A 24,453-nucleotide genomic window follows, 5' to 3' on the forward strand; every position below is an offset into this window, starting at 1 on the left:
GGGGTGCGCTCGCCGGCGACACCCGAAATGCTGTGGGAAGTTTCCCATGTGCCCTGCACCGAAGAAGAGGGCCGGGGCGGGGATCGGAGCCCTTCCCCTCCGCTCCGGCTGCTCTGGGCTCGGAGGATGGATTTCGCCCCACTCTCCCATGCATTTCCGTTGTCATTTGCAAAGAGGGCTAATTATTTTAATCTTTCCCCCGTCCCCGGGAAAGAGGACTCGTCGCTGATCCATGATCCATGGCCCCCTTCTGACCGCCGCCCCCATTGCGGAGGCTCCTGGAAGCACCGATTCCCCTCCTCTCCCCACGGCCCGGTGTGGGGAGGAGGGTGCCCCGGACCCCCGCCCTCACCCTCTCCCTCCTGTCCTTGCAGGACTCCTCCGAGTCGCAGGCGGCGGCCACCAGCCCCCTGCGCACCTCACGCCGGGGCGATCCTCCGAGCCGGGCGGCGGCCCCCAGCCCCGTGCGCAGCTCACGTCGGGGCGATGCCTTCACGTCCAGCCCCGGCCGGGACCTGCCCCCCTTCGAGGATGAGTCCGAAGGGCTCCTGGGGACCCAGGGGCTCCCCGAAGAGGAGGAAGAAGGAGAAGAGCTCATCGGGGAAGGGATGGAAAGGTAAGGAAACCGGTGGGAGCTAGCTTCTGGGGAGTTGTGTTTGGGGATGGGGTTTTGCTAATGGGATGTCAGTGCAGCCAGCGACATGGGGGGGGGGGCTCTCAGCCATGGTGGGGTCCCTCTGCTGTGCTGGTAGCTGGGGTGAGGGGGCCGAAACGCTGTGGGACAGTGGAGAAGGGTCAGGGCATGGTGTCATTTGAGTCCTAGAAGAACTGAGCAAATTGCAAGCTGGAAGCAAAGTGCCATCATGATCCAGTGTGGGTAAACCAGGGTCTCCCTGGATGCATGATGTGCATCCAGCCCAGCTCCTTACTCCTGCAGGCATAAATTTTAACGTTTTTTTACTCAGCCAGGCCTGCCGGCAAGCTGTTGAACTTTACAATACAAAGGCTTGAATGCTGGCATTCATAATCATGGTGCTGGAGCCCTTTGTACTGCAGGGCATCTTCCATTGTGAAGTGCCTTCCTGCTCAACACATTCTGTCTTGCTGCAGAACGACTGTCGTGACACCTACCCAGCAGTAGCCGGAGGAAGGGCTGGAGAAACACTTTCTGGAGCCTAGCCTGATTCAATGCTCTGTGTGTGTGCTAGGGACTACCGCCCCATCCCCGAGCTGGATGTCTATGAAGCAGAGGGCCTGGCCTTGGACGATGAAGATGTGGAGGAGCTGACCGCCAGCCAGCGGGAAGCTGCAGAGCGAGTAATGAGGCAGCGAGACCGCGAGCTGGAGCAGGGCATGGGCCGCATGAGGAGGGGGCTGCTTTATGGTAGGTGCAGATGGGCTTTACCAAGTGGGCTACTGATCTCTCTGTGGTTGACTGTAAGCCGGCCCTTGTGGGGGAGCTGGACTCTCACCCTCAGAGTAGCAGGGAGGTCCCTGGAGCTCCAGTGTATTTGGGCTCTTAGTGAAATCCCTGGCTGTGGGCTTGGCTGGACTCCCCAGGGCATGATCCCTTTGATTTGGGCTTCCCAGGAGCTCATTTGGTCTGTTCTTCTGGTTACATGTTCGCTGCTGAAACAAAGTCAGGATCCTGGGCCTGTATCAAGGGTTTGGGATTCTACCGAGTGTAGAATCCCACTACACTGTGGAGTTTGTTGGCGTTGGTGTTCCTATAGAGACTTTTGTGGGCTGGATGGGAGGGCCTTTGATGCACTTGGAAGCCCATTCCTTGGCCTTCTTCCCTCAGTGCATTATTGGACATGACTGTGTGCTCTTGCATACAAATCTTCTTATTCACCCCCATAAGGTCTTTAGCTACATTGTGGAAGATGTAGGAGCCAGGCTAGAACTGGATTTAGGCTGGGCCTGGGATGGTTCTTGGTTTGTATCGCAGGCTCCGACCTCTTTGCTTCCACAGCCCGTGCAATCCAACCACGACTAATCCAAAGCGTGGGAATGGGAATCCCAACTCTTTAACAATTTTTCCTCCCAACCCTTAGATAGCGATGATGAAGATGAAGACCGTCCTTCACGGAAGAGGCGGCTGGCAGAACGGGCTGCCGACGGCATGGAAGAAGAAGATGAAGACATGATTGAGAGCATTGAGAATCTGGAAGACATGAAAGGGCATTCAGTGAGGGAGTGGGTTTCCATGGCAGCTCCCCGGCTTGAGATCTACCACCGCTTCAAGAACTTCTTGAAGACCCATGTGGATGACCATGGGCACAATGTCTTCAAGGAGAGGATCAGTGACATGTGCAAAGGTAGGGCTGGGTGATTAGAGGCGCTCTCCTCTTTATGTGGGTCACGGTACTTTGCAGTGATCCAGGCCATAGGTGGATTTTTTCTGCCTGCCCTGTTTGTCCCAGACATTGAGTTAGCACTTTGAGAAACTTGGATGCTGGTGGAGATAAATGAATAATGGAAACATGTCTACTATCTTCTTTGATTCTGGCTGACTAATTAGAAGGCCCCTAGCGTCTGCTACTCATTAATATTCATATCGTAGAAATGCTAGCAAAAGAATATGTGGGGCAGCAGACAGTGGTCTGCAAGCTTGCGATCTGAAAGAGACAACAATTGCTTGCTGTCTGTGCCAGTTACTTTCTCACACTGGAAACTGGATTATCCAGCAAGGGGACACAAATAGACCTTGTGACTTTGAAAACCATGTCAGTGTTGCAGCCTTGTATTCTGACTAGGCACTGCCAGAAGAAGCAATCATTAAGGCTGTCATTGATAAATTTTAAAAGCAGAAATTGTCACATCTAGGAACAGCTCATGTAACTGCAGTTGTTCGTATTCTTTATATTGAGGCAGAAGCTCCAGAAGCTTGACTAGTGGACCAGGGTCAGTGTTACACAGCTAGGAAATAAAAGGCATTTGTCTTGTCCCTTTCCAGGAACAAAAGACGCAGAAGGTTTTTGCCAGCCGTTCAGCATAGTTGTCTCTCCTATTAACTTCTGTTTCCTGGAGGTCTGTGGGAGAGTCCTGTGTTGGGCTGAGGCTTTTGAGTCTCGGGAACACTGAGCCTGGGAAGTACCTGTGCTGAACTGGAGAGGAACAATCACAAGTTTGGTACTGATAAAGAATTTGTCAGAGAAATAAATTAAAAAGAGTTTCCCACCCATTTTCAAACTGTTGACCTATAAACATTTTTCAGGGAAGGTGCAGACATCTGCAAACTGCAGCCTGCACGATACAGGCTTGTCTGTTCTGGCTATCTTTTGCAGACTCCTTGAGGAGTGAGCAGGTTGAAAATACAATTCACTCCATCTTTTTCTTAAGAGAACAGAGAGAGTCTGGTGGTGAACTACGAGGACCTGGCAGCCCAGGAACATGTCCTTGCCTACTTTCTGCCTGAGGCCCCAGCAGAAATGCTGAAGATCTTTGATGAAGCAGCCAAGGAAGTGGTGTTGGCCATGTACCCCAAATATGATCGTATCGCTCAGGAGATCCATGTCCGTATCTCCCACCTCCCTCTGGTGGAAGAGTTGCGGTCGCTCAGGTAAGCAGCTGGATTACCAGCAGTGGCTGTGGGGCCTGCAGCAGGCTTTGGGGAGCTCAGGAGGACTCATCTGCTAGCTAAACCTCTGGATAAGTCCAACAGAATGACTGAGCTTATGACAGGAAAAAAGTCATATTAAGGATGAACTTTCCGTGTCCCCAAGGTAAAATACAAACCTTGATAGAAAACTCCTACTGATAACTGTTTCTTACTAGGCCTTTGGGAGTTGTGCCTTGTAGCAAGAGTATTTCTGTAGGGTGTTATGCCTTCTGTGCCCTGCAGGCATCCAGCATCTCTCTGTCTTTCCTCAGGCAACTGCACTTGAATCAGTTGATCCGGACCAGCGGAGTGGTGACAAGTTGCACAGGGGTCCTGCCTCAGCTCAGCATGATCAAATACAACTGCAGCAAGTGCAGCTTCATCCTGGGACCCTTTTCCCAGTCCCAGAACCAGGAGGTGAAACCTGGTTCCTGTCCAGAGTGTCAGTCTCTTGGCCCCTTTGAAATCAACATGGAGGAGGTAAGAGATGTGCTTGCCTGGATGGGGCTGTCTGCTCGTCCTGCCCAGGCTGCTGCACTGCCTGTTCCTCCCAGCCCAGCCTTGGCTGCCACCCTTTGAACAGGCTCGGTGCTGGGAGAGGGGTCTACTGCTATATCCAGGGGTCTGTGAAGATAGATCTTGTCTGTTTGAGCTCTTGACCTGAATCTGCCCAATTTAGCAGCCAAAAGTCATTTACTGCCTCCTTGTAAGTGTTTGGGCTGAATCTTTTGCCACAATCATCTCTGTGGTACACAGTTACCTATCCATATTGTAGAAATGCAGACACAGACTGTCCAGCTCTCCTCCTTCCCAAGTTAGGTCAGTATTTCCTGATCTGCCAGCTAAGGAAACTAGAGGACGGTGGCAAAATCATTGATGTGGGGCTTCTGACTTTGATTCTTCGCTTTGATATCTTTAACCATCACAAGTAGAGCATCCTCCTCCCAGGAGCTGGTTCAGTATTTGGGTGGACAAACACTCTGGAGACTGAAACACAGTGGTGAGATGTGGCAAAGAGCTTTCCTGTCCCCTTTGTTGTCAGCTAAGGAAACTAGAGGACGGTAGCAAAATCATTGATGTGGGGCTTCTGACTTTGATTCTTCGCTTTGATATCTTTAACCATCACAAGTAGAGCATCCTCCTCCCAGGAGCTGGTTCAGTATTTGGGTGGACAAACACTCTGGAGACTGAAACACAGTGGTGAGATGTGGCAAAGAGCTTTCCTGTCCCCTTTGTTGTCTATCATGCCCTGGAATTGCTCCTCACAACCTCCATCCTCCCATGCCCCTAGTTTTCTAACCAAAGTATAGTAAATCTTTGAATGGACCCTCTCTGGTGAGGTGCCTTTGAAAAGCATCGGCCGTGCTGATGCCCACCAGACTTGCTGGGTAACTTTTATTTTGTTGCCGCAGACAGTCTATCAGAACTATCAGCGCATCAAAATCCAGGAGAGCCCTGGGAAGGTAGCTGCCGGCAGGCTGCCCCGCTCCAAGGATGCCATTCTCCTCGCCGATCTGGTTGACAGCTGCAAGCCAGGGGATGAGATTGTGAGTACATTGTTGAACTCAAGTATGGGGTGAGCACAGAGCAGTTGTAAACTCTGACAATGGCATCACGGGAATATCTGTGGCGATGTGGGGAGGGATTGTCCTCAGATGCATTTGGGCAGCTACTTTTGAGACTAGTATCTTAAAATGGAGAGGGGGCTGTTTTGTACTGTGCGGGCACTGACATACCGTCTCCTGGTTCCCAGGAGCTAACAGGGATCTACCACAACAATTATGATGGCTCCTTGAACACTGCCAATGGGTTCCCAGTGTTTGCGACTGTGATCCTGGCCAACCACATTGCCAAGAAGGACAACAAGCTGGCTATTGGAGAACTGACTGATGAAGATGTGAAAGTGATTGTGGGTCTGTCCAAGGATGAGCAAATTGGGGAGAAGGTGAGTCAGCCTCAGACATCCCTTCTTTTCCTGTTGATAGCTTGCCATCACCTGGCAGCTGGATCAGAAAGTGATGAAAGGTGTCAGCTGGCTAAACAGTGGTTAAAGAAACTTTTAGAAATCCCATTTCTCTCTGAATGGTCTTCTGGTCTTCTGTAACTCTCAGACAGCTGTTGATAAGAGCGAGTTATCGGAGGGAAATAAATAAGAAACTTTCCTTGTGCTTTTGGGGGTCAAATTTTCTGTTTCTCCCTTTCCTTCTGTGAGCCTTCCACATCACAACAGGGCTGGGAGACGGGTGAGAGACACTCAGACACTGCTTATATCTGATCATTGTTTTCTCTCCCCATATCTTGAAAGCAAAGTGGGGGAAGTGTTCTGAGGGGCCAATGCTTGCGTCTCCAATCCCCTTAAGAGGATGTTATTACTTAGCTTAAGCTGTGTTAGAGATCTTAGCTTTGCTTCTCTCTGCATGCTAAGACCTGAATCCAATACTTGAAAGAACAAAGCTCCTGGATTGGTGCATGTTCAACATCACTTGAGTCAGGTTGAAGCTCTGTAATAGGGGGACTTCACTCTGTTGCCTTGGTCATGGTGTTTTCATACTGACTGCTGTTCCCAGTGGGTGGAGCAGCTTCAATTGAGCCAGGACTGTTTTAACGTCAGTAGTCTCCGGCATCAGGCTATTAATCAGAATACCCTTGAGAAACTAAGCCAGTTGTTCATAATATTTGACCATGATGACAATTCATGTGCAGCATAACCCATTCAACTACTATCATGTGCAGTGCCTAAGTATCAAATCAAGGTCTCCAGCTTTGCAACAGCTGATAACAGCCACTGCGATGTGCTTTGTGTACAACCGGAGTGTGGAGGCAGTAGCAGCAGCTTCCAGCACCAGACTACACAATCTGCCATGCCCCAACAGCACCATTTTTGTGAAGCACCTTTAGGGGACTCCGGGTGGGTAGTTACCTTTGAAAAAGCCCCCTCACCTTGGATAATAAAAGACTCTTTGGAGACAGCAGGATTGTAGGGGTAACCGTAGATAGAGCACCTTGCTGATGTTCATGCCAAATTCTGTCCAGAATGGGAAATGGTATTCCCTGGACAACTCCTCTGGTTTTCCTTTCAGATTTTTGCCAGCATTGCCCCATCTATTTATGGGCATGAAGATATCAAGAGGGGCTTGGCTTTAGCGCTCTTCGGTGGAGAGCCCAAAAACCCAGGTGAGTGTCATTTGTGTCACTTGAGGCTGCTTCACTCAGCTGAAGGCAAATGGATCTGCATTTGTGCTGTTGCAGTGAGAGTGGTTAGAGTTGTCTGTGTGTCTTGGTGACAGACGGGGTAACAGACTGAGGGATATCTGTGATGGAAGTGGCTGCTTTTATCACACTGAAAACTCTGGTGTGACGGTAGAAACGCTAAGACTGAAAACAGCTCATACTGCAAACCTGGGCGAGTTTTTATCCCTCCTCCTCTAGGAGGTCGTGTTTGATGCCCCTTCAGAGGTTTGACCTTTTGGCATCCTGATTTGTTATCATCTCCTTAGAAGGATGTGTTCAGCAAGGTTAGAAATGCTGTTTTGCACATGCAGCCGCCTCCAAAGCTGAATTTCTTTTTCCCTCAACTTCCCTGTAAAGTGGTTTCCCTGCCTACTGTTTGCTTTCCCTTCAGCTTTGTGGTGTTCAGGGCAGGGTTGCTATCAAGCCATGCACTCAGCTGCCAATGTGTCTCTCCCGTTACTGTTGTAGGCGGCAAACACAAAGTCCGTGGTGATATCAACGTGCTTCTGTGTGGAGACCCCGGTACTGCGAAATCACAGTTTCTTAAATACATAGAGAAGGCGTCTAGCAGAGCGATCTTCACCACTGGCCAGGGTGCTTCTGCTGTGGGCCTCACAGCCTATGTCCAGAGGCACCCGGTCAGCAAGGAGTGGACTTTGGAGGCAGGAGCCCTTGTGCTGGCTGACAGAGGTGTCTGCCTGATCGATGAATTCGACAAGGTGAGGCCCAGCTTCATCTCTGTGGGAAGGATTAGCTGTGGAGGGACCGGCTGCAACCTCTGCTATGAGGAGACACTATAACACATGGTGCCATCTCCCAGCTGACCAAGGTTCCTGCAGTTTGTTTAGGCCCTTGCCGGTCCATAGCGCAGTTTGCTACCTTTTCAGAGCATCAGGAGCTGATTCCCCTTGGTGTGTTGGGCAATGGGTATAGACATAGATTCAGTTTAAGTCATTCTTGCTTTCTTATAGATGAATGATCAGGATAGGACCAGCATCCACGAAGCCATGGAACAGCAAAGCATTTCCATCTCCAAAGCAGGCATTGTCACGTCCTTGCAAGCCCGCTGCACCGTTATTGCTGCTGCCAATCCCATAGGTCAGTGCTGAGAGACCACAGGACCATCTCAGGCTTCCAGCATCAGTCCACGGTCATGAGAACTGCGGCACAGCTTCCCCTCCCTCTGCCTCATTCCTCCAGTCTGGAGCAGAGATCAAGCGAGCAGTAAAGTCTCCAGTAAAGTGCTGGAGGTCTATGCTTGCTTCAAAGCTTCAGCCTTGGAGCCTGTGTTTGACTTCGGTGTTTGTCTCTGTGATCCAGGTGGGCGATATGACCCATCGCTGACTTTCTCGGAGAATGTAGACCTGACAGAGCCTATCATCTCTCGATTTGATATCCTGTGTGTGGTGAGAGACACAGTGGACCCAGTGCAGGTACAAGCTGTGCTACGAATCTGAGCTTGTGCTGGGCTTGTGATGCTGCTGTTGGGATGCTCAGCTGCAGTTGCCTGCTGAGTTTTGCTATCCAGTGAGTGTCTTCAGTGTCTGTTATTCCACTGCTCTCTTGTAGGATGAAATGCTTGCCCGGTTCGTTGTTGGCAGCCATGTCAAGCACCACCCAGGTAGCAAAGAGGCAGTGAATGGGGATGCTGATGAGGTCATTCTTCCCAACACATATGGAGTTGAACCCATTCCCCAGGAGATCCTGAGGAAATACATCATCTATGCCAAAGAGAAGGTCCACCCCAAACTCAACCAGATGGACCAGGACAAGGTGGCCCGGATGTACAGTGACCTCAGGAAAGAGTCTATGGTGAGAATACTGAGGAAAGGTGGGAAGAAGTATGTATCTAGACTGCAAATCAGCCTGAGACTGCTCCAGCATATGTTGACACATTCTTGCCATTTCCATCACAAAAGTCTGTGCCACTGTTTTGTGAGAGACAGGCAGATCTTGCCGTATCTGCTGAACAGATGATTCCTCATCTAAATGCAGAGTCTTGCCTGTTGGTGATCTGTGGACTGATGGACTGGACACATGTACTAGTGCCTGCCATGGCAAAGTCCTCTTATTGTCACCCAGTCTGGCAAGCCCACGGGAGATGTTTGCATTCACTCAGACCCATATGCTCCTGGTACATTACAGGGAGCCGTTCTGTGTAGAAATGCCCTTCTCTTTTGTCCATGGGGTCTCTCAGGCTCGTTCTATCCTCTCCAAGTGGAAGGTGAATTTGCTGAGGTCAGAGGGAGATTTTTGGAGCTTGGGAAAACTATATCTTTTTTAATTGGCTTTTTGCTTCTTTAACTCCTCCTAAAAGTTGCTGGAGGAAATGGGATTGCTGTTCCTGGAAAGGCGTTAAACAATGGCAAAGAGGGACCCCACGTAGCATCTCCTCGCACTCTGCTGAATTAAAATGTTGAACAGGGGAGCCTGTACCACTGTGCAGAATGTGCCAGCAGGTGGCAGAGCCTCCCTAGCCTGAGAGTCCTCAAAGGTCCAGGAGCAGCTCCCTACAGTGCGAAGTAGGTCCTGGGCCAGCAGCTGCCTGTCTTGCCCCATGTCTTTTATTCTTCAGTAAGGAATTGCCTCCTCCTCTCCCCCCTTAGGCAACCGGCAGCATCCCCATCACAGTGCGTCACATTGAGTCCATGATCCGGATGGCCGAGGCTCACGCCCGCATGCACCTACGGGACTATGTGGTGGAAGATGATGTCAACATGGCCATCCGGGTGATGCTGGAGAGCTTCATCGACACGCAGAAGTTCAGCGTCATGCGGAGCATGCGCAAGGTGGGCACTGGCTGAGCCGAGGGCTGTAGCTGCGCCCCAGACCCTGTGGGTTCGACTGCAGGCTCCTTGCACTGCCCTGGCTGCAGGAAGAGACTCTTCCAGGCTCCACAGGGGTCTGTCCTGCAGAGTTAGGCGCTGAGCCCATGTAAATGGAGTACTGTGAGTCTGAAGGCACTGCTACGTGACTGCCCTTCATTAGTCTGTGATGGGGCAATGTTTTTGTTGGGGCTGAGAAGGAAGTGTGCCCCGAGCCCCTGTATCGAAAGCACTGCCGCGTCTCTCTTCTTTTTTTGACTCCTTCCCCGCTATTTTGGCACAGGACTCCCACTGCTGCTGCTGCCAGGTGATCGAGCCCGAGCAGGCAGTTAGTTTCTTCACGTTTTTTCTAGGGCTCCTCAGGGGACAGTTAACCACAGGGCAGCACTCACTGTGGTTTAGTGCACAGTCTGCCCTTTTCTCTGAGTGGCAGGGGCTGGCTCCGAACAGTTCTTGGCTGGCTGCAGCCTGGCATTTATCCGCTCCGAGTGTCTGCTCTCAGTCTGGATGACTCGTGGCCTCTCTCTTTGGCTGCAAACAGCCAGCCAAGTGTGAGCGTCTGCTGGGGAGGCACAGGGCAGCCTGGGTTAAGGGAAGCAGCTCTACAGCTTCCCCAGGGCCAGCCCTTCCACGGCTGCTTCCCCCGCGTGCAGCACACCTCCACAGCAGTGCACTGCCAGCCCCCGAGAGGCTCCAGGGCCCCTCCAGAGATTTTTAATGGGTGTAAGAGCCACTGGCAGAGGAGTGTCGTGGCTGTCACAGGGCTGCGTTTTAACTGCATGTGCAGGTGGCAGCTTGGCAAGGCCAGAGTCCCTTAAGAGACGCCAAGAGCGCAGGTGACAGCGGTGTCATTTGGTTCTCCTTGTGCTCTGTGGGAGGAGGGGGTTGGTCGGTGTTGAGCAGTGCATCACTCAGTTCCTGACCCTCTTGGCTCATCTCATCCTCCCTCCCAGACGTTCTCCCGCTACCTTTCATTCAAGCGAGACAACAACGAGCTGCTGCTGTTTATCCTGAAGCAGCTGGTTGCAGAGCAGGTGATGTACCAGAGAAACCGCTATGGGGCCCAGCAAGACACTATAGAAGTCCCAGAGAAGGACCTGGTGGATAAGGTATGGACTTATCGTAACAAGCCTTTTCTGGGGTTGGTTCCTGCTCTCTCTCTGCAGCCTCGGAACCAGAGGTGTTCTCAGACTTGTAACTTCCCTTCCTGAGTTACGGTACCAGAAAAAAACTGGTGTTAATTTAACCCAGAATCAGGGCTGTCTCATCTGTCTCTGCTCCTCTCTTCTCTGGGAGTGTCAAATTCGTCCCCCTCAGTTCTCATGCACCCCCATAAAGCTTTCAGGTTGGAGTGGTAAATCCTGCAGTACAGCTGGTGCTTTGCAGGTGAATGAGAACACGAGTTCCCTGACATCTGCGTTTGAAGAAGCAATGAGCAGAAAAATCTCTGTATGAACTTTCCCAATCCCTCCTGAGGCTCACCCTCCTCCTCCTTAATGCGTCCTCATCTTGGTCCAGGAGCTGTGCTCCTGACTCTGCCTTTCTGTGCAAAGTATTGACCTTGCTTGGCACTAAAGCAGTATTTGATTCCTGGGTTGCTGCTTTTCTGCTCCTTGCATCAAATGTGCAGAGTAACTACTTCCAGAGACATGGCTTGGTGCTGCCGGTGTGACCACCCCAAGTCAGAGGTCTCCTGCAAAACTGTGTCCCACTGGGTGAGGTATTGGGGGCTTTTGGATAGTAGTTATGTTCTAGCTCTAGTGCTAAAAGGACAAGCCGAGAGCAGGCAGATGCTGAGACAGCATCCTCTCTTTGCTCAGCTCAGCTCTGCCAATGCTCCTTCCTCCTGACCTGCAGTCTCCCCTGCTACTGCAGTTCTGGTTCCTGCTGAGCAGAGCAGAGATTGCTGACTGTCAAATTTTATCCGTCCTCTGCTATGGAAAACCACATGGTTCTTATTTTTTTTTTAAATAAACATTTACCTCTCCCCTCCCTCCTTCTCCTCCCAGGCTCGGCAGATCAACATCCACAACCTCTCTGCCTTCTACGACAGTGAAGTGTTCAAGATGAACAGGTTCAGCCGGGATGTGAAGCGGAAGCTGATTGTCCAGCAGTTCTGAGGCTGGCAGCAGAGTTCGCCACGTGCTCCTGTGAGATGAGACCTCCGTCTTGCAGACCTCCCAGGAATGCTACAGAGATCATGATCCAGAGGGACTAAGCTGCACGTTCTCTTGCTTGCTTTGTGCCTTATGGATTAAGGGAGTGCTGAGCTGCTGAGGACCTTGTAAATACAACAGAATTAAGTAGTTAAATGCCCAGCCAAGTCTGTTTAGCAACTTCGTTCACTGTTTTGCCTTGTAGCTAGGCACAACAGGGAGAGAATTGCTGGCCACATAGATGGCATGTTTGCTGTTTGTTTGTTGCTAGTTGTTACGGGCTCATCTGCAGGAGAGACCGAGTGGGAGCATTCAAAAAGCATTTGTCTGCCTTACCCACGCCCCTTGGATTGCAATCACCCTCAGGGATTCTCTTTTCCCATCTCTGGCGACTGTGTGGCCTGCTGGGTGATAATTGAGACTGCTTTCAACTCTCCATGAACCATGAACCAGCCAGCCTCTCAGCTCCAGGCCTTTGTGCCTGACACTTGACATTTCCCCAGGTGCCCACATGGGTTGACCTTGTGCTTGGTTTCTGCAAGGGAGGGGGGGGGCAGAGGAAGACAACTGAAATAAAACATAACTATTTCTGATATTAGTGGTGATCTGTATGGGCAGTGAAAGCTCCTTCAGTACATGCTGGGGCAGTGTCCAGAAGCCTTAGGGAAGGGGCTTCCCCTGCCTTAGTGGGTGTTATCTCTGTGCAGCTGGCAGCAGATGTGAATTTATGGCTGGATCGAAGTGCTGGCACCTAAACTAAACACCATCTCTCACAGCCGTTTGTTGAGGGTGAAGTACCCGTGGTGCTGGCTTTGGGAGTAGCAGTGGAGGAGGATCCCTGAGCTGGAGGTGTTCAAGGAGGACTGGATGGGCTCAGTGTTCACATGCAATTTTCTTACTGTGTGCGTTTTGAATACATTTGTTTTTCAATACTTTTGTGTTTCCTCTTCTTTTGGGAACTCCTGTAGCCACGGGGGGAAGGAAGAGCATAAGTGAGCAACCTGGATGCTGGACCAGCTGCTCAGCAGTCTGTGGGGTTGGGTTTGGGTACAAACACATCCCATGTTTGGTCTTCAAGTTAGTGGGATCTGCTAGTGCTGGTCCCTCGGCTATTGCACATCCTCACTGTGGATAGATACCAGGAGATGGCTGTCCATGGGTCAGTGTCATGAACACTGCAGTTCCCACCCAGGGCCCGCCTGCAGTGGCTCCTTCCCTGTCTCGCCTGCTTATTGGAGCACTGATCCCTCTGTGGGACTCTCTCCTGTAAATGTTAGTATCACCTTGAGACTGTCTTGTCACCGTATGTATTTCCCACCTCCCTTCCTTTCCCACTCTTGGGTTAGACAGCCTTGATCTCATGTCTTGGCTGCCACTTGGATTCCAGTCTGGGAGAATCAGTAAACCCTCTCCAAGATGCAGCTGAAGTCTGGTGAATGTGATTTGCCTGGCTAGACTACAGGACCGTAAGGCATCTCCTGCCTCCTACTGCCTATGCTCGAGAGAATTTGTGAGCTGGCTGCTGCAATTCTGTGCTGGCCAAGCAGACATGTCCCTGGCTGTCGACACTGTGAGGTTTGTCATGGTGATGTGCGTGCGTGTGTGTCCTCTCAGCCTGGTTGTTACTCGGGAGCTAGCAGTGCTTGAACCCTGCTGGGGGCTTAACACATGACTCTCAGCCTGAAACTGTCTCCGTGTGTTGCCCTTTCTGTCTGCCAGCTCCCTCCTGTGTATTTGTTTAACTGTTTTGGCTGTCTTTTTCCCTTCCCGCTGGGTTTCTTGTCTACCAGGGCTTTCTGCAGGCAGCCCACAGAGGCACTTTCCTGGCATGCCTTCCCTGCCTAGGCTAGCCCTTTGCGCTCTGAATGTGTGCCTGGGTCAGGTGTGGGCTGGGGATGGCAGAGCTGCCGTGTGCCTGGAACCACCACCTGGTGAGGCCCAGTGTGGTTCCTCTGGCCTGGGCACAGAGCTGTTGGCACTTCACCTCCTAATGCCAGAGGCCACGGGCAGAGGCCATCCCTGGGGAGAGCAACTGGCAGCACTTGCAAGCCGTGCCCAGCTCTGCAGGAACCCACATACCTTGCTGGGGAAGGTGCTGGCCCTGAGACAGCAAAACCAGCAGTAACGAGGGATGCAACAAGCTTGTCAAGCAAACTGAACTTGTGTGTCATGGGGATGAATGTTGGGTGTGGGAGGAGAAAGAGGCTTTGTGTCGCACTGGAGAAATACAAAATAATTCCTAACCACTTCCAACCTTGTGAAGCCTCTGCTATGCCTGTAGTGACCCGCACAGAGTTAAATACATGGCCAAGCATTTCACCACAAACCATGAGAGAATACACAGGAATGGAGTGGGACTCCTGATTTTCCCAGCTCCTTGCCTTGCTGCTGGACGGGGCTGTTGACAGTCACCTTTCAGTTTTGTCGTACAACTTAACTCCTGCTTCCTGTGCTCTGGTCCCACCTCACTTGGCACACGGTGTGAGCAGTGGCGACAGAGAGATACCATTGTTGGAGTCACTTGTTTGTCACTTTGCTCACTCTGCCTCCTCCTGAATCCTCACTACAGAGGCATTTATGCCCTCCCACCTTGCCGTGTTGCCAGCACCCAGCAGAGCAATGAATTCTTGCAGCTGCGCCCTTGCTAATGTTGGCATCAGCCACTCAGTGGAGCGTTAATGCCAGTCTGAAGGCATGTTCCTCCTCTCACGGCCACTGAGTTTTTCAGGTTCCCTGGAGCAAGCTTTGGCTGTTGACAGCATCAGGTGTCTGGTCTGGACAGGGGTGCAGACAGGGGTGAAAACAGATGCTGCTTTGAACAGGGACTGCCTAGCCAGGGGGCATGTTCCAGCTGAACATAGTAAGGATTTTACTGCAGGGCTCTGGAGATTGGCAAGCCAAGCTGCGCTCTCATGAAACGAGGAGTTGCTCCCCTGACGACCTTGAGTTTAGCCAAGCTTGAGCACTTGGCTTCTCGCTGCTGTGATTCAAACACTGCACGGCGCCTCTGACAACCTGGGGCAAAAGCAAGAGTCTTGGGGAGGTGAGGTTTGTCCACAACGGGCTGTGCCTGGGCTCAGACGGAAGATCATGGGGGTGCTCCTTGCAAGGCAGACAGGGCTTTGTGAAGCCAGGCAGTGTCCCTCCTGGTGGTCATGCCCCCCTTGGGATTGTGGTTGTTGGCAAATGCTGGGTGAGACTGGCTTGGAAGAGCATCTTCATTTGAAAAGGGCATGATGGGCCAGATCCTGATCCAGTTTAATTTGAACATGCTGTGTGCACACCCCTGAGAGAAAAGCATGGCTCTCTGCATCTCATAAAAAGCTGTTTGAACTTATCCCAGCATGGAGCACACATACACGCATAAATACAATGCATACATGCCTGCTTGGGGTACATGAGCAGGTGCCTGCAGATAACCAGCTAACACATGATGGTATGTGATCTGGAAAAAAGGGGGAGACGAGCCCCCTCCCCATCCTGCAAGCTCTTTCCTGCCTACTTACAGGGTTTAGAGTCTTGACAGCTTCTGCCTTTATCGTGATCGTAAACCCAACACGCTACATCTGCAAGTCCCGGTTTGTATCCAGTGTGCCAGCGGCTGTTTCTGAGTCTGCTTGTCAAATGGCAGATGCCCCTTGAGTAGGGGAAATTCTGCCTCCAGTAATACATTTTTTTTTCCTCAAATTAATACCAAAACCACTTGGAAAAATTAGCATATGCAGCATTTCTGGACCAGCAGTGTTTCGCTTTCTCCCACGCCAGACCTTGGCTGGAACTCACTCTGTCCATCTCCTGTGTGTTTACTAAAGAGCTGTCTGGAAACTGGTTGACAGTTTCCCAGTGTAACTGTGCTCAAGATGCAGCAGTTGTGTTGGATAGTGTCATCTTCCTGTTCTAGAGGAGGCCAACCAGCTGCAGTTCAACCAGGAGTGCCATTTCAGGTGCTTATGGCTCTGTCCTTGTTGACCTCAACTAACCTGAATACTAGCATGTGATCTCTGAGCTGTGAAGGCAATACTGGAATATGTTTACAGAGCATGTGTATCTACAGATACAGGCGAGTCACTGCAGACAGCTACCCCTCATGCCATGCTGCAGGGAGGGTGCACTCTGAACTTCCTAGTATTTTTCCATCTCCTAAAATACTTTTCCAGTTAACAAGGCAGAGCCAAAATTGGATCAGGCTTCTGCCGTATTTTGCATCTATTGTGCAGTTCTTGCTGCCATGACTGATTTAATGTCTCCATTATCATGAAGCACTGGTCTGCCAACAACTCCAGCCATCCAGCATGCTCCTCAGCCACAACTAAATGTCTGTGAGGAGTCTCAAGGGGCTGCTGAGCTCTGCATCTTTAGAGCAAAAGCTCCTTGGAAGGGGGTTGTGCTCCTTTCTGCTTATCTTGCAAGTCTCATCCCTCTAAAGGTGAGGTGAAGCTGTGGGGGGAACCCAGGGGAGGTGCCAAGTTTCTTCTCTGGGTTATCTAGTGCTCAGGAAGATGTGAAAGTAACTGTCCTGTGTAAAAGATGCTGAGGATCTTCAGTCCCATCAAACCACATGGAACCACATATGTATGAGTGCCAGTAGTCCCCACAAGTCAGTGCACGGCTCTGGAGGCTCAGGAGAGACCTTATTGCGCTCTACAACTACCTGAAAGGAGGTTGTAGTGAGGTGGGTGTTGGTCTCTTTTCCCAAGTAACTAGTGATAGGACAAGAGGAAACAGCCTCAAGTTGTGCCAGGGGAGGTTTAGATTGGACATGAGGAAAAATTTCTTTACTGAAAGAGTGGTTAAACATTGGCACAGGCTGCCCAGGGAAGTGGTTGAGTCACCATCCCTGGAAGTATTTAAAAGACGTGTAGATGAGGTGCTTAGGGACATGGTTTAGTGGGCATGGTGGTGTTGGGTTGATGGTTGGACTCGATGATCTTAGAGGTCTTTTCCAACCTTAATGATTCTATGATTCTCCTTAGAGTCAACAGACACCAGCCCTCTTCAGATACAGGCTGCTCCCTCTGCTCTTGAGACACCCACATCCCAGCTTAGCCAGCTGTTAAGAAACCAGGAGGTTCTCTGAAGATATCATTGGGCTTTTCAGTTTAGCAAGGAAAAGTGTAACCCATAAATCACCTCTGGGTTCTTCTCAGTGAAGATACTTGTTCAGTGTTAGGTAGAAACCCCACTCTGGACAGTTTCTCAAGTCACTGCAAGGAGGGAGACTTATGTTGTCAGGGCCCTGAGGGTACTAACAGGCCTTAACTGCCCTAACCAGGCTCACCTGGGGCATCTACCCACACCCATGGCCCAGGTGCTCTATTTAAGCTCAGCCAGGGGCCCTCAGTGCCTGCCTAAGCTATGAGATGGGGGTACTGGTTCCTGGCTCATTGTGCCTGGTTACAGTCCCTATTGCTTTGGGCTGTGACCTATAGACTGCTGGCCTGATCTGACCCTGGTCCTTTTCTACTGTTATGGAGGTGCCAGGTAATCACTGGATGGCATGTGATGATGGTTGCTATCAGCAGACCTTGACTCTGACCTAAAGACTGACTTCCTGTGTTGATGTTGGACTGGCTTCATCACCATGAGCTTCTCTGAGGATTTGGACTTCTGGCTCAATCTGGCTGCCATCCCTGAGCTGCTCTGCTCATCTGCCTTGGGTACTGGGGGGCCCCTGTCCCGCTGGCTGTTATTGTGCTCAGCTCCCTGATGTGCACTCCTCAAACCCTGCATAGCAAGGGCTTGGCAGTCACTTATTTTGGCTCAGGTCATACCTCTAAAACAGGCAGAGTGGAGACCAAACCTCCTGGCTCTACTAGGCTTTAGCCTGCTTATCCTTCTGCCCCAGTAAACAGCTTCAGAAGGTCTGAGGTTTGCCTGCCCTCATGACATCTACTTTTCTGTATTTCTGCAGATTTTCCATCCCATCCAAGCGCATTTGGTCTCTGCTTAGGATCTGAGTTGATGAGCTCAACACAGAGATAAGGGGGTTCTCCAAGCTGTGCTGTACAGAAGCCCAGTTTAAATTATGTGAATAATCCCTGAGATATGTAGTCCTTTCTCCTTCCTTGCTGGGAGCTCAGTAGTCACCCCTTGCGCAAGTGGAAGGCTGTGACCATCTCTCTGCATGCTAGCTCTAACAGAGCAATGTGACTGGGTTGCTATTCCTCTCGAGTGAGGAGCCCTGTCCCCTGGGCTATGAGGAAACCTGCTTGGGCTTTCAACTGGAGAGCTGTCTGCTTCCTTGCCCCAGGTGGCTCTGTTAAAGGTTATTCTGGCCCCTTAATCAAATTCAATATAGCTTTGTTTTCCTCTGCCCTCGAGGAGTCTGCTGAGGTTTGCTGTCAGAGCCTCCTGCAGGAGAATGGCATGGCTATTAATGCAGCAATCAACCCTGCTTTAGTGAGGAGAGAAATGTAAAGCTTCAGGGATGGGAGGCAGCAGGGGCACATGAAAACTGGAAGAGTAAAGCACAACTTGTGCTTGCTCTTCCACTGCACCTTACAGCAGGGGATGGGAAACAAGCAGGGCTGGTAACTGCACTGTGTCCCAGGTGGGCAGCGTGCCCTCCCCTAAGGGGAGCAAGCTGATGCACGGAGGTGAAGAAAGGCTCAAAGTGATATGGAAAATCTTGCTCCTGCTCCTGGGCTCTAAATACAGCAGATTCTGTTCCCTTCTAATTACAGCATATCCTGGAAGGCATTAATTGCTCCAGGTCACTCCTCTTGAAGTGTTCATTATACGTCTTCCCCAGCAGGATTTTGGATGAGAGCAGAAGCTGTGCATTTTGCCCAGAGAATGGCTGCGTGCCTGGGCTACACAAGAATAGAGTGCGTACCTGCCCCTGCTTGGTACAGTCAAAACGTTTCACAGTGTCCCAGCATTAAAAAGGCAAAGTCAGCAAATAAGCTTATATAAAGCTTGTCAGAGGCTCTGAAGTAAATTCACATACGCTGGAACAAGGGAGAGGTTAAATCTTTCCTTGTGCCTAAGGAAGGAGGGGCTAGGCAGGGGAATTCTCAAGCTTTCCTCTTACAGGGGGATGAGATGCCAAAAGGCTGCACAGCTTCATAGAAGACGGGGTGAAATTGCTCGGTGTGCTACAAGCCTGCTGTGTCATCCAGTCTCTGTCCCAGAGAGCCAGCAGTAACGGGACAGAGTCTGAGAGTAGGTTTTTTCCTTCTGATCTGAGAATGGGCACAGATCACCTGTTGTCCAGACAATTGTCAGTGTGCAAAGAAAGAAGGGCTAAACCCTTTTCCTGGTACTAGTGACATCTTGCATTTTCTAACACTGCGAGAACTTAAACATCTGACTGCTTATTTGTTTTGCTTATTGTTTACTTTACTGCTCTGCTGAGCAAGGGCAATAGATCACTTTCACCTTTGTAGGTGGATTCAGTTCTGCTGTATTTAGGAGAATAAAACCTCTCACCAGCATATTTCAAGTTAATGTGTTGCTTTATGTTTTTTAACTGGAGTTTCAAAATAAGTTATATTTCCGTTGAGATTAGACTTTGTGGTTAATTTCTTTTTAATTAACAAGTCCTAGGCACCAAATTCTTTCCCTTAGCTATCACCTCATTCCTCTACCTCAGTAGTATTTGTTTGCAAGTATCTTGGAACAAAATGTGACCCTTAAATTGAAATCGGAAAGCTGGCTGAATTTCCTGAAGGCAAAAGCTGTTACAGTAACTTACAGGGGGAGATGGCAGAAGGATTTTCAGTTTTGCCAGCCTAAAATACACGCTTGCTTTCTGATTCTGCCTAACAGACCTAACTGTGAAATTGAACAATTTTGGGGAAGAACAGAAAAGCACAGTTAATGGTAATACCAAGAAAAAATTCTGAACAGCTTTGAAGCAGCTATAAAAAAGTGTTTAGTGCAATTGTGAAGTGCCTTTTACCAGTGCTCTGAACATCGTTGGAGAACATAGACCAGGTAGGGAGGCTGGAGGAGATCAAATGAGAAATGACAAGCCTTTGCCTATAAAGCTGTCAATACCTCAGAAGAGAGCTGAGCCAGCTGTACCTATTCCAGAGAGTGTAAAATGAAGACACAAAGGCTGTGCTGGTTTTAAGTTCATGCTGTTTTTAAAGAGAACTGGTGTTGCCCATCTCTGCTGGCTGTTTTCTGCTCCGCTGGCAGCACTGACCTGGCTGATTGATGTTGCCACTAATTTTATTTAATTTTCTTGCCAAAGATGTATCTTCTTCCTTCATACTCCCCCTTTGTTGCTCAGTCTGAGATTGATGTATAACATCAAAATAAATCCAGGGAACACCATGAGCCTCATAAAAAGTGTGCACACTTCTATGCCCGTGTGGTTTCCTTCCCTCTGATTCAAGGCCGTGTAATACGTGAGGGTGTTTTTGCGCTTTCTTTGATGTGATTAGGCTGCTTCAGACACTGGATTCAGTTTCTAAGATTTGGGAGCTGGATGTGGCAGGGTCAGGAGACCTGAAAGGCTTTTAGTTACCCGCTTGTAGTAAGCCACCTGCATGCTAAGACAGCCAAATTACCAGCAGCAAAGTGAAAAATGACAAGAGCATTCATTAAATGCCATGCCTGGACTGGAATCTGAGTGCACCGAGGTGTTTTTATCTCATCTAATGGGTAAGCGACAGCTCGGTAGTTCCTGCTGCATTTCCTGCTTGGCGGGGGCTGGGGGCTGCATTGATTCTGGGATAAAAAGGACTTTCAGAGCACTGGAAGGACGTGGTCCAAAAGAAGCCAAAGACGAGTACTTCGGCTCCAGCCTGTCGGCTTTGCCTTGCTGCGTTGGGTAACGGGTACAGCCAGTCTGTTACCTGCCCTTGTCATGCTCAGGGTGGCTGCTGCATGGGAGCAGATGATGGAAGGAAAGAGCTGGCAAAAAGAGGCAGGCAACTGCACAAAAGGGTGACGTGTGCCAGAGTTGGTCTGGTAGGAGCTGCAAAGGTCAGTATCGATAATACCAAGTACCCTTGGTTGGCTGTTTGATTCACTAGAGGGTTCAGCGGTCTTTGGCACATGACGCCTTTCTTTAGTTGTTGAAAACCAGCAAGTTCATGCCAGAAAAAAATACCATCGTTATTTTTTTCAGGAGATTCACTCTTCAACTATAAAAAGGTTCAATTCTTACAGGGAAAAAAAGCTCAAGAATATTTTTAATGAACACTTATTCGGGGGATAAGAACATTTGAATTTAAAATCCTGATCACCTTCAGACCTACATCCTGTTGTCTCAGTGACATGCCATGTGGGAGACGTAGAGCACTGGCCACCCGGTGCAAATATTGCAAGCCCAAAGACACTTAGTGAGGCCATGACGGTGTGGCTGTCTCCTCGCTCAGAGCTTGCAATGTTGGATTTTAGCATCTCCTGCCCCCCTGGAGAAAATTGTTTTGAAACCAAAGAAAAAGGCTTCTAGCCGCTGCTGTTGAGGAAAGCTTGAAAACATGAGCTGGATGCCTAATGGAAAGGGACTGATACGTTTTTGGGTCCTCCAGCTTGGAGTCATACCATGTTTGCAGCCTTGTGATGCTCAGGGCTTGACCAGGTCTCTCAAATGCTTGGCTGGGGCTGGACCTGGAGCCCCATGGCTCCTCTGAGGTGGCGGCTGCGGGTGGGAAGCAGGAGGGCTGTGGCTCATTGGGCTGGCGAGAGGGGCTGAAGCACAGGGAGCCGGTGGGTGTTCCCTCTCAACTTCTGTGGTATTACAGGACCTGTTGAGCCTCACTTCTTGGATACCTGTCTGACAAAGACCTTGCTTGTGTCATTTACTGTCATGTCGTGCCCTGAGGCCACTAAAGATGTGTTTAATTTGAAGTTGAATGTAACTGGAGCAGTTGGACTTCTTGTTGCTGTAATAATGATTTTCGGCATGATATTCAGCATGTTTCTTTGCTGTGCTATCCGCCAAAACAGAGAACTGCTCTAAGAGCTACAAATCCAAGAACTGCTGCACTATAAAATTTTTCTTTTTTTACAGATGCAGCAGTTTGCACAGCAGTTTGCGCAGAAGGGCACGAAGAAGGGGGCGTCAGTTGAATTAGTATTGCTGTGACAGTCTCAGATAGGGTGATGACACACCACAGAATGGTTTCCCCAGCGGGTGTTGGAGCAGCTGTCCCTACTAGGGCAGAGGCTCCAACACAGACCCAGCTTCAGATAACGGATGCAGCCCTCCAAGCCCCAGGCTGCAGCGAGTGCCTGGGGCCTCTCTGGTACCAGGAGAAATGGACCTCTGTCCTGCAGAAGTTATGCTCTCTTGGAGAAGCTGTGTCACCAAGTGGAGGAGTTACAGGAGAAAGTGAGGAGGCTGCGCAGCATCCTGCTGCAGAGAAGATCAAAGGGAGATAGACAGAATCTTCTCCGAGACAAAACAGCTCAAAGACCCCCCAACCCCAGCTCAAGTAGAGAAGCAGGCAGTGCCCACCCCTAATATTAAGGTAAGCGCAACCTCTGAGAAAGTGAAGGATGGAAGCTTCTGACACCAAGAGAAAGGCTCCTGCCCCCCCTAAGGACTTACAACTACAAAATAAGTTCACCACCTTCACCCCGATATCTGCTGGAGGGACAACACAGCAGGACATAAGCAATCCAGGAGGTTCCTGAAGTGTATTGACGATAACTTCCTCCTCCAAGTGATAAAGGAGCCAACAAGAAGAGATGCTCTGCTGGACCTCATACTCGCCAACATGCTCATTGGGCATGTGAAGGTCAAAGGCAGCCCTGGCTGCAGTGACCATGAGATGGTGGGGTTCAGGATCCTGACAGGAGGAAGGAGGGTCAAAAGCAAGCTCACAATCCTGGTCTTCAAGAGAGTGGACTTTGGCCTCTTCAGAGATCTTTGGCTCTTCAAAGAGCCCCCATGAGTACTGAGGGAGCTGGCAAGTGTCATTGCAAGGCCGCTCTCAATAATCTTTGATCGATCATGGCAACTGGGAGAAGTGCCCAAAGACTGAAGGAAAGCAAACATCACTCCTATCTTCAAGAAGGGCAAGAAGGAGGACCCAGGGAACTACAGGCCAGTCAGCCTCACCTGGATCCCCGGGAAGGTGATAGAGCAGCTAATCCTGGCAACTATTTCCAGGCATACAAACAACAAGAAAATCATCAGAAGTAGTCAGCATGGCTTCACCAAGGGGAAGTCATGCTTGACCAACTTGATACATTTCTACAACAAAATGACTGGTTTGGTAGATGAGGGAAGAGCAGTGGATATTGTCTACCTGAACTTCAGGAAGGCCTTTGACACTGTGCCCCACAATATCCTCATAGACAAGCTGCTGAAGTATGGGCTGGATGAGCAGACAGTGGATTGAAAACTGGCTGAATGACTGGGCCCAGAGGGTGGTGGCACAAAGTCTAGTTGAAGGCCAATAACTAGCAGCGTACCCCAGGGGTCAATAGTGGGTCCAGTCCTGTTTAACATCTTCATTAATGATCTGGATGATGGGGCAGAGTGTACCCTCAGCAAGTTTGCAGATGACACAAAACTGGATAACTAGCAGCGTACCCCAGGGGTCAATAGTGGGTCCAGTCCTGTTTAACATCTTCATTAATGATCTGGATGATGGGGCAGAGTGTACTTTCAGCTAGTTTGCTGATGACACAAAACTGGGAGGAATGGCTGATAAACCAGAGGGTCAGGCTGCCATCCAGAGGGACCTTGACAGGCTGGAGAAATGGGCTGACAGGAACCTCATGAAATTCAACAAGATGTTAAAAGTGCTGCACCTGGCGTGGAACAATCTAGTGCACTAATATGTGCTGGGGGCCACCCAGCTGGAAAGCATCTTGGCAGAAAAGGACCTGGAGGTCGTGGTGGATACCAAATTGAACATGAGCCAGCCATGTGCCTTTGCCACAAAGAAGGCTAATGGTACCCTGGGCTGCATTAAGCAAAGTATTGCCAGCGTGTTGAGGGAGGTGATCCTTCCCCTCTACTCAGCGCTAGTGAGGCCACACCTGGAGTGCTGTGTCCGGTGCTGGGCTCCCCAGTAAAAGAGAGACATGGACATATTGGAGAGTCCAATGAAGGGCCACAAAGATGATTAAGGGACTGGAGCATCTCACAATATGAGAAAAGGCTGAGAGAGCTGGGCCTGTTTTTTAGCCTGGAGAAGAGAAGGCTCGAAGGGGATCTTATCAATGTATAGAAATACCTGAAGGGATGGTGCAAAGAAGATGGAACCAGGCTCTTTCCAGTGGTGCCCAGTGACAGGACCAGAGGCAGTGGGCACAAACTGAAACATAGGAGGTTCTCTCTGAACATCAGGAAACACTTTTTTACCAAAAGGATGACCTAGCACTGGCACAGGTTGCCCAGGGAGGTTGTGGAGTCTCCAACCTTGGAGATACTCAAAAGCTATCTGGTCATGGTCCTGGGAAACTGGCTGTAGGTAACCTGCTTGAGCAGGGAGGTTGGACCAGATGACCAAATGAAGTTACCCCGTGGCAGAAGTTTCTCCAGGTTATGAAGTGAGGCGGTAGCTGAAGGGTGAGGGAGGCACAGTGGCTCTGTGGGCCACGAGCAACTGAGGACAGGTCAGAAGATGGATGTTAAGGGTCTTTGGTCTGGGGACCGTCCCTGTCAGGGCCCCGATGTTTCGGCTGACCGGGAGCTGCCTTCCTGACGGGGCCTTGGCTCCTG

General features: G+C 50.2%; 2 protein-coding genes across 2 annotated transcripts in view; both read left to right on the forward strand.

Moving 5' to 3' along the window:
* The window catches only part of MCM2 (minichromosome maintenance complex component 2), a 13,140-nt gene extending 394 nt beyond the window's left edge, over positions 1 to 12,746 (forward strand). The window contains exons 2-16 of the mRNA XM_009284551.1: positions 375 to 616; positions 1,209 to 1,384; positions 2,058 to 2,321; positions 3,346 to 3,565; positions 3,877 to 4,084; positions 5,017 to 5,151; positions 5,358 to 5,549; positions 6,685 to 6,778; positions 7,304 to 7,554; positions 7,807 to 7,933; positions 8,156 to 8,268; positions 8,405 to 8,647; positions 9,442 to 9,624; positions 10,614 to 10,769; positions 11,670 to 12,746. Coding sequence (XP_009282826.1) covers positions 375 to 616; positions 1,209 to 1,384; positions 2,058 to 2,321; positions 3,346 to 3,565; positions 3,877 to 4,084; positions 5,017 to 5,151; positions 5,358 to 5,549; positions 6,685 to 6,778; positions 7,304 to 7,554; positions 7,807 to 7,933; positions 8,156 to 8,268; positions 8,405 to 8,647; positions 9,442 to 9,624; positions 10,614 to 10,769; positions 11,670 to 11,780 — 2,715 coding nt within the window. The 3' untranslated portion in view covers positions 11,781 to 12,746. The remainder of the gene's footprint in view (positions 1 to 374; positions 617 to 1,208; positions 1,385 to 2,057; positions 2,322 to 3,345; positions 3,566 to 3,876; positions 4,085 to 5,016; positions 5,152 to 5,357; positions 5,550 to 6,684; positions 6,779 to 7,303; positions 7,555 to 7,806; positions 7,934 to 8,155; positions 8,269 to 8,404; positions 8,648 to 9,441; positions 9,625 to 10,613; positions 10,770 to 11,669) is intronic.
* A 10,896-nt stretch (positions 12,747 to 23,642) lies between these two features.
* PODXL2 (podocalyxin like 2) overlaps positions 23,643 to 24,453 on the forward strand; it is a 33,189-nt gene continuing 32,378 nt past the window's right edge. Inside the window, exon 1 of the mRNA XM_009284552.1 lies at positions 23,643 to 23,682. Within this exon, the coding sequence (XP_009282827.1) occupies positions 23,643 to 23,682 (40 nt within the window). The remainder of the gene's footprint in view (positions 23,683 to 24,453) is intronic.

Source organism: Aptenodytes forsteri, unplaced genomic scaffold (assembly GCF_000699145.1).
Source record: "Aptenodytes forsteri isolate BGI_AS27 unplaced genomic scaffold, ASM69914v1 Scaffold53, whole genome shotgun sequence".
NCBI lineage: Eukaryota > Metazoa > Chordata > Aves > Sphenisciformes > Spheniscidae > Aptenodytes > Aptenodytes forsteri.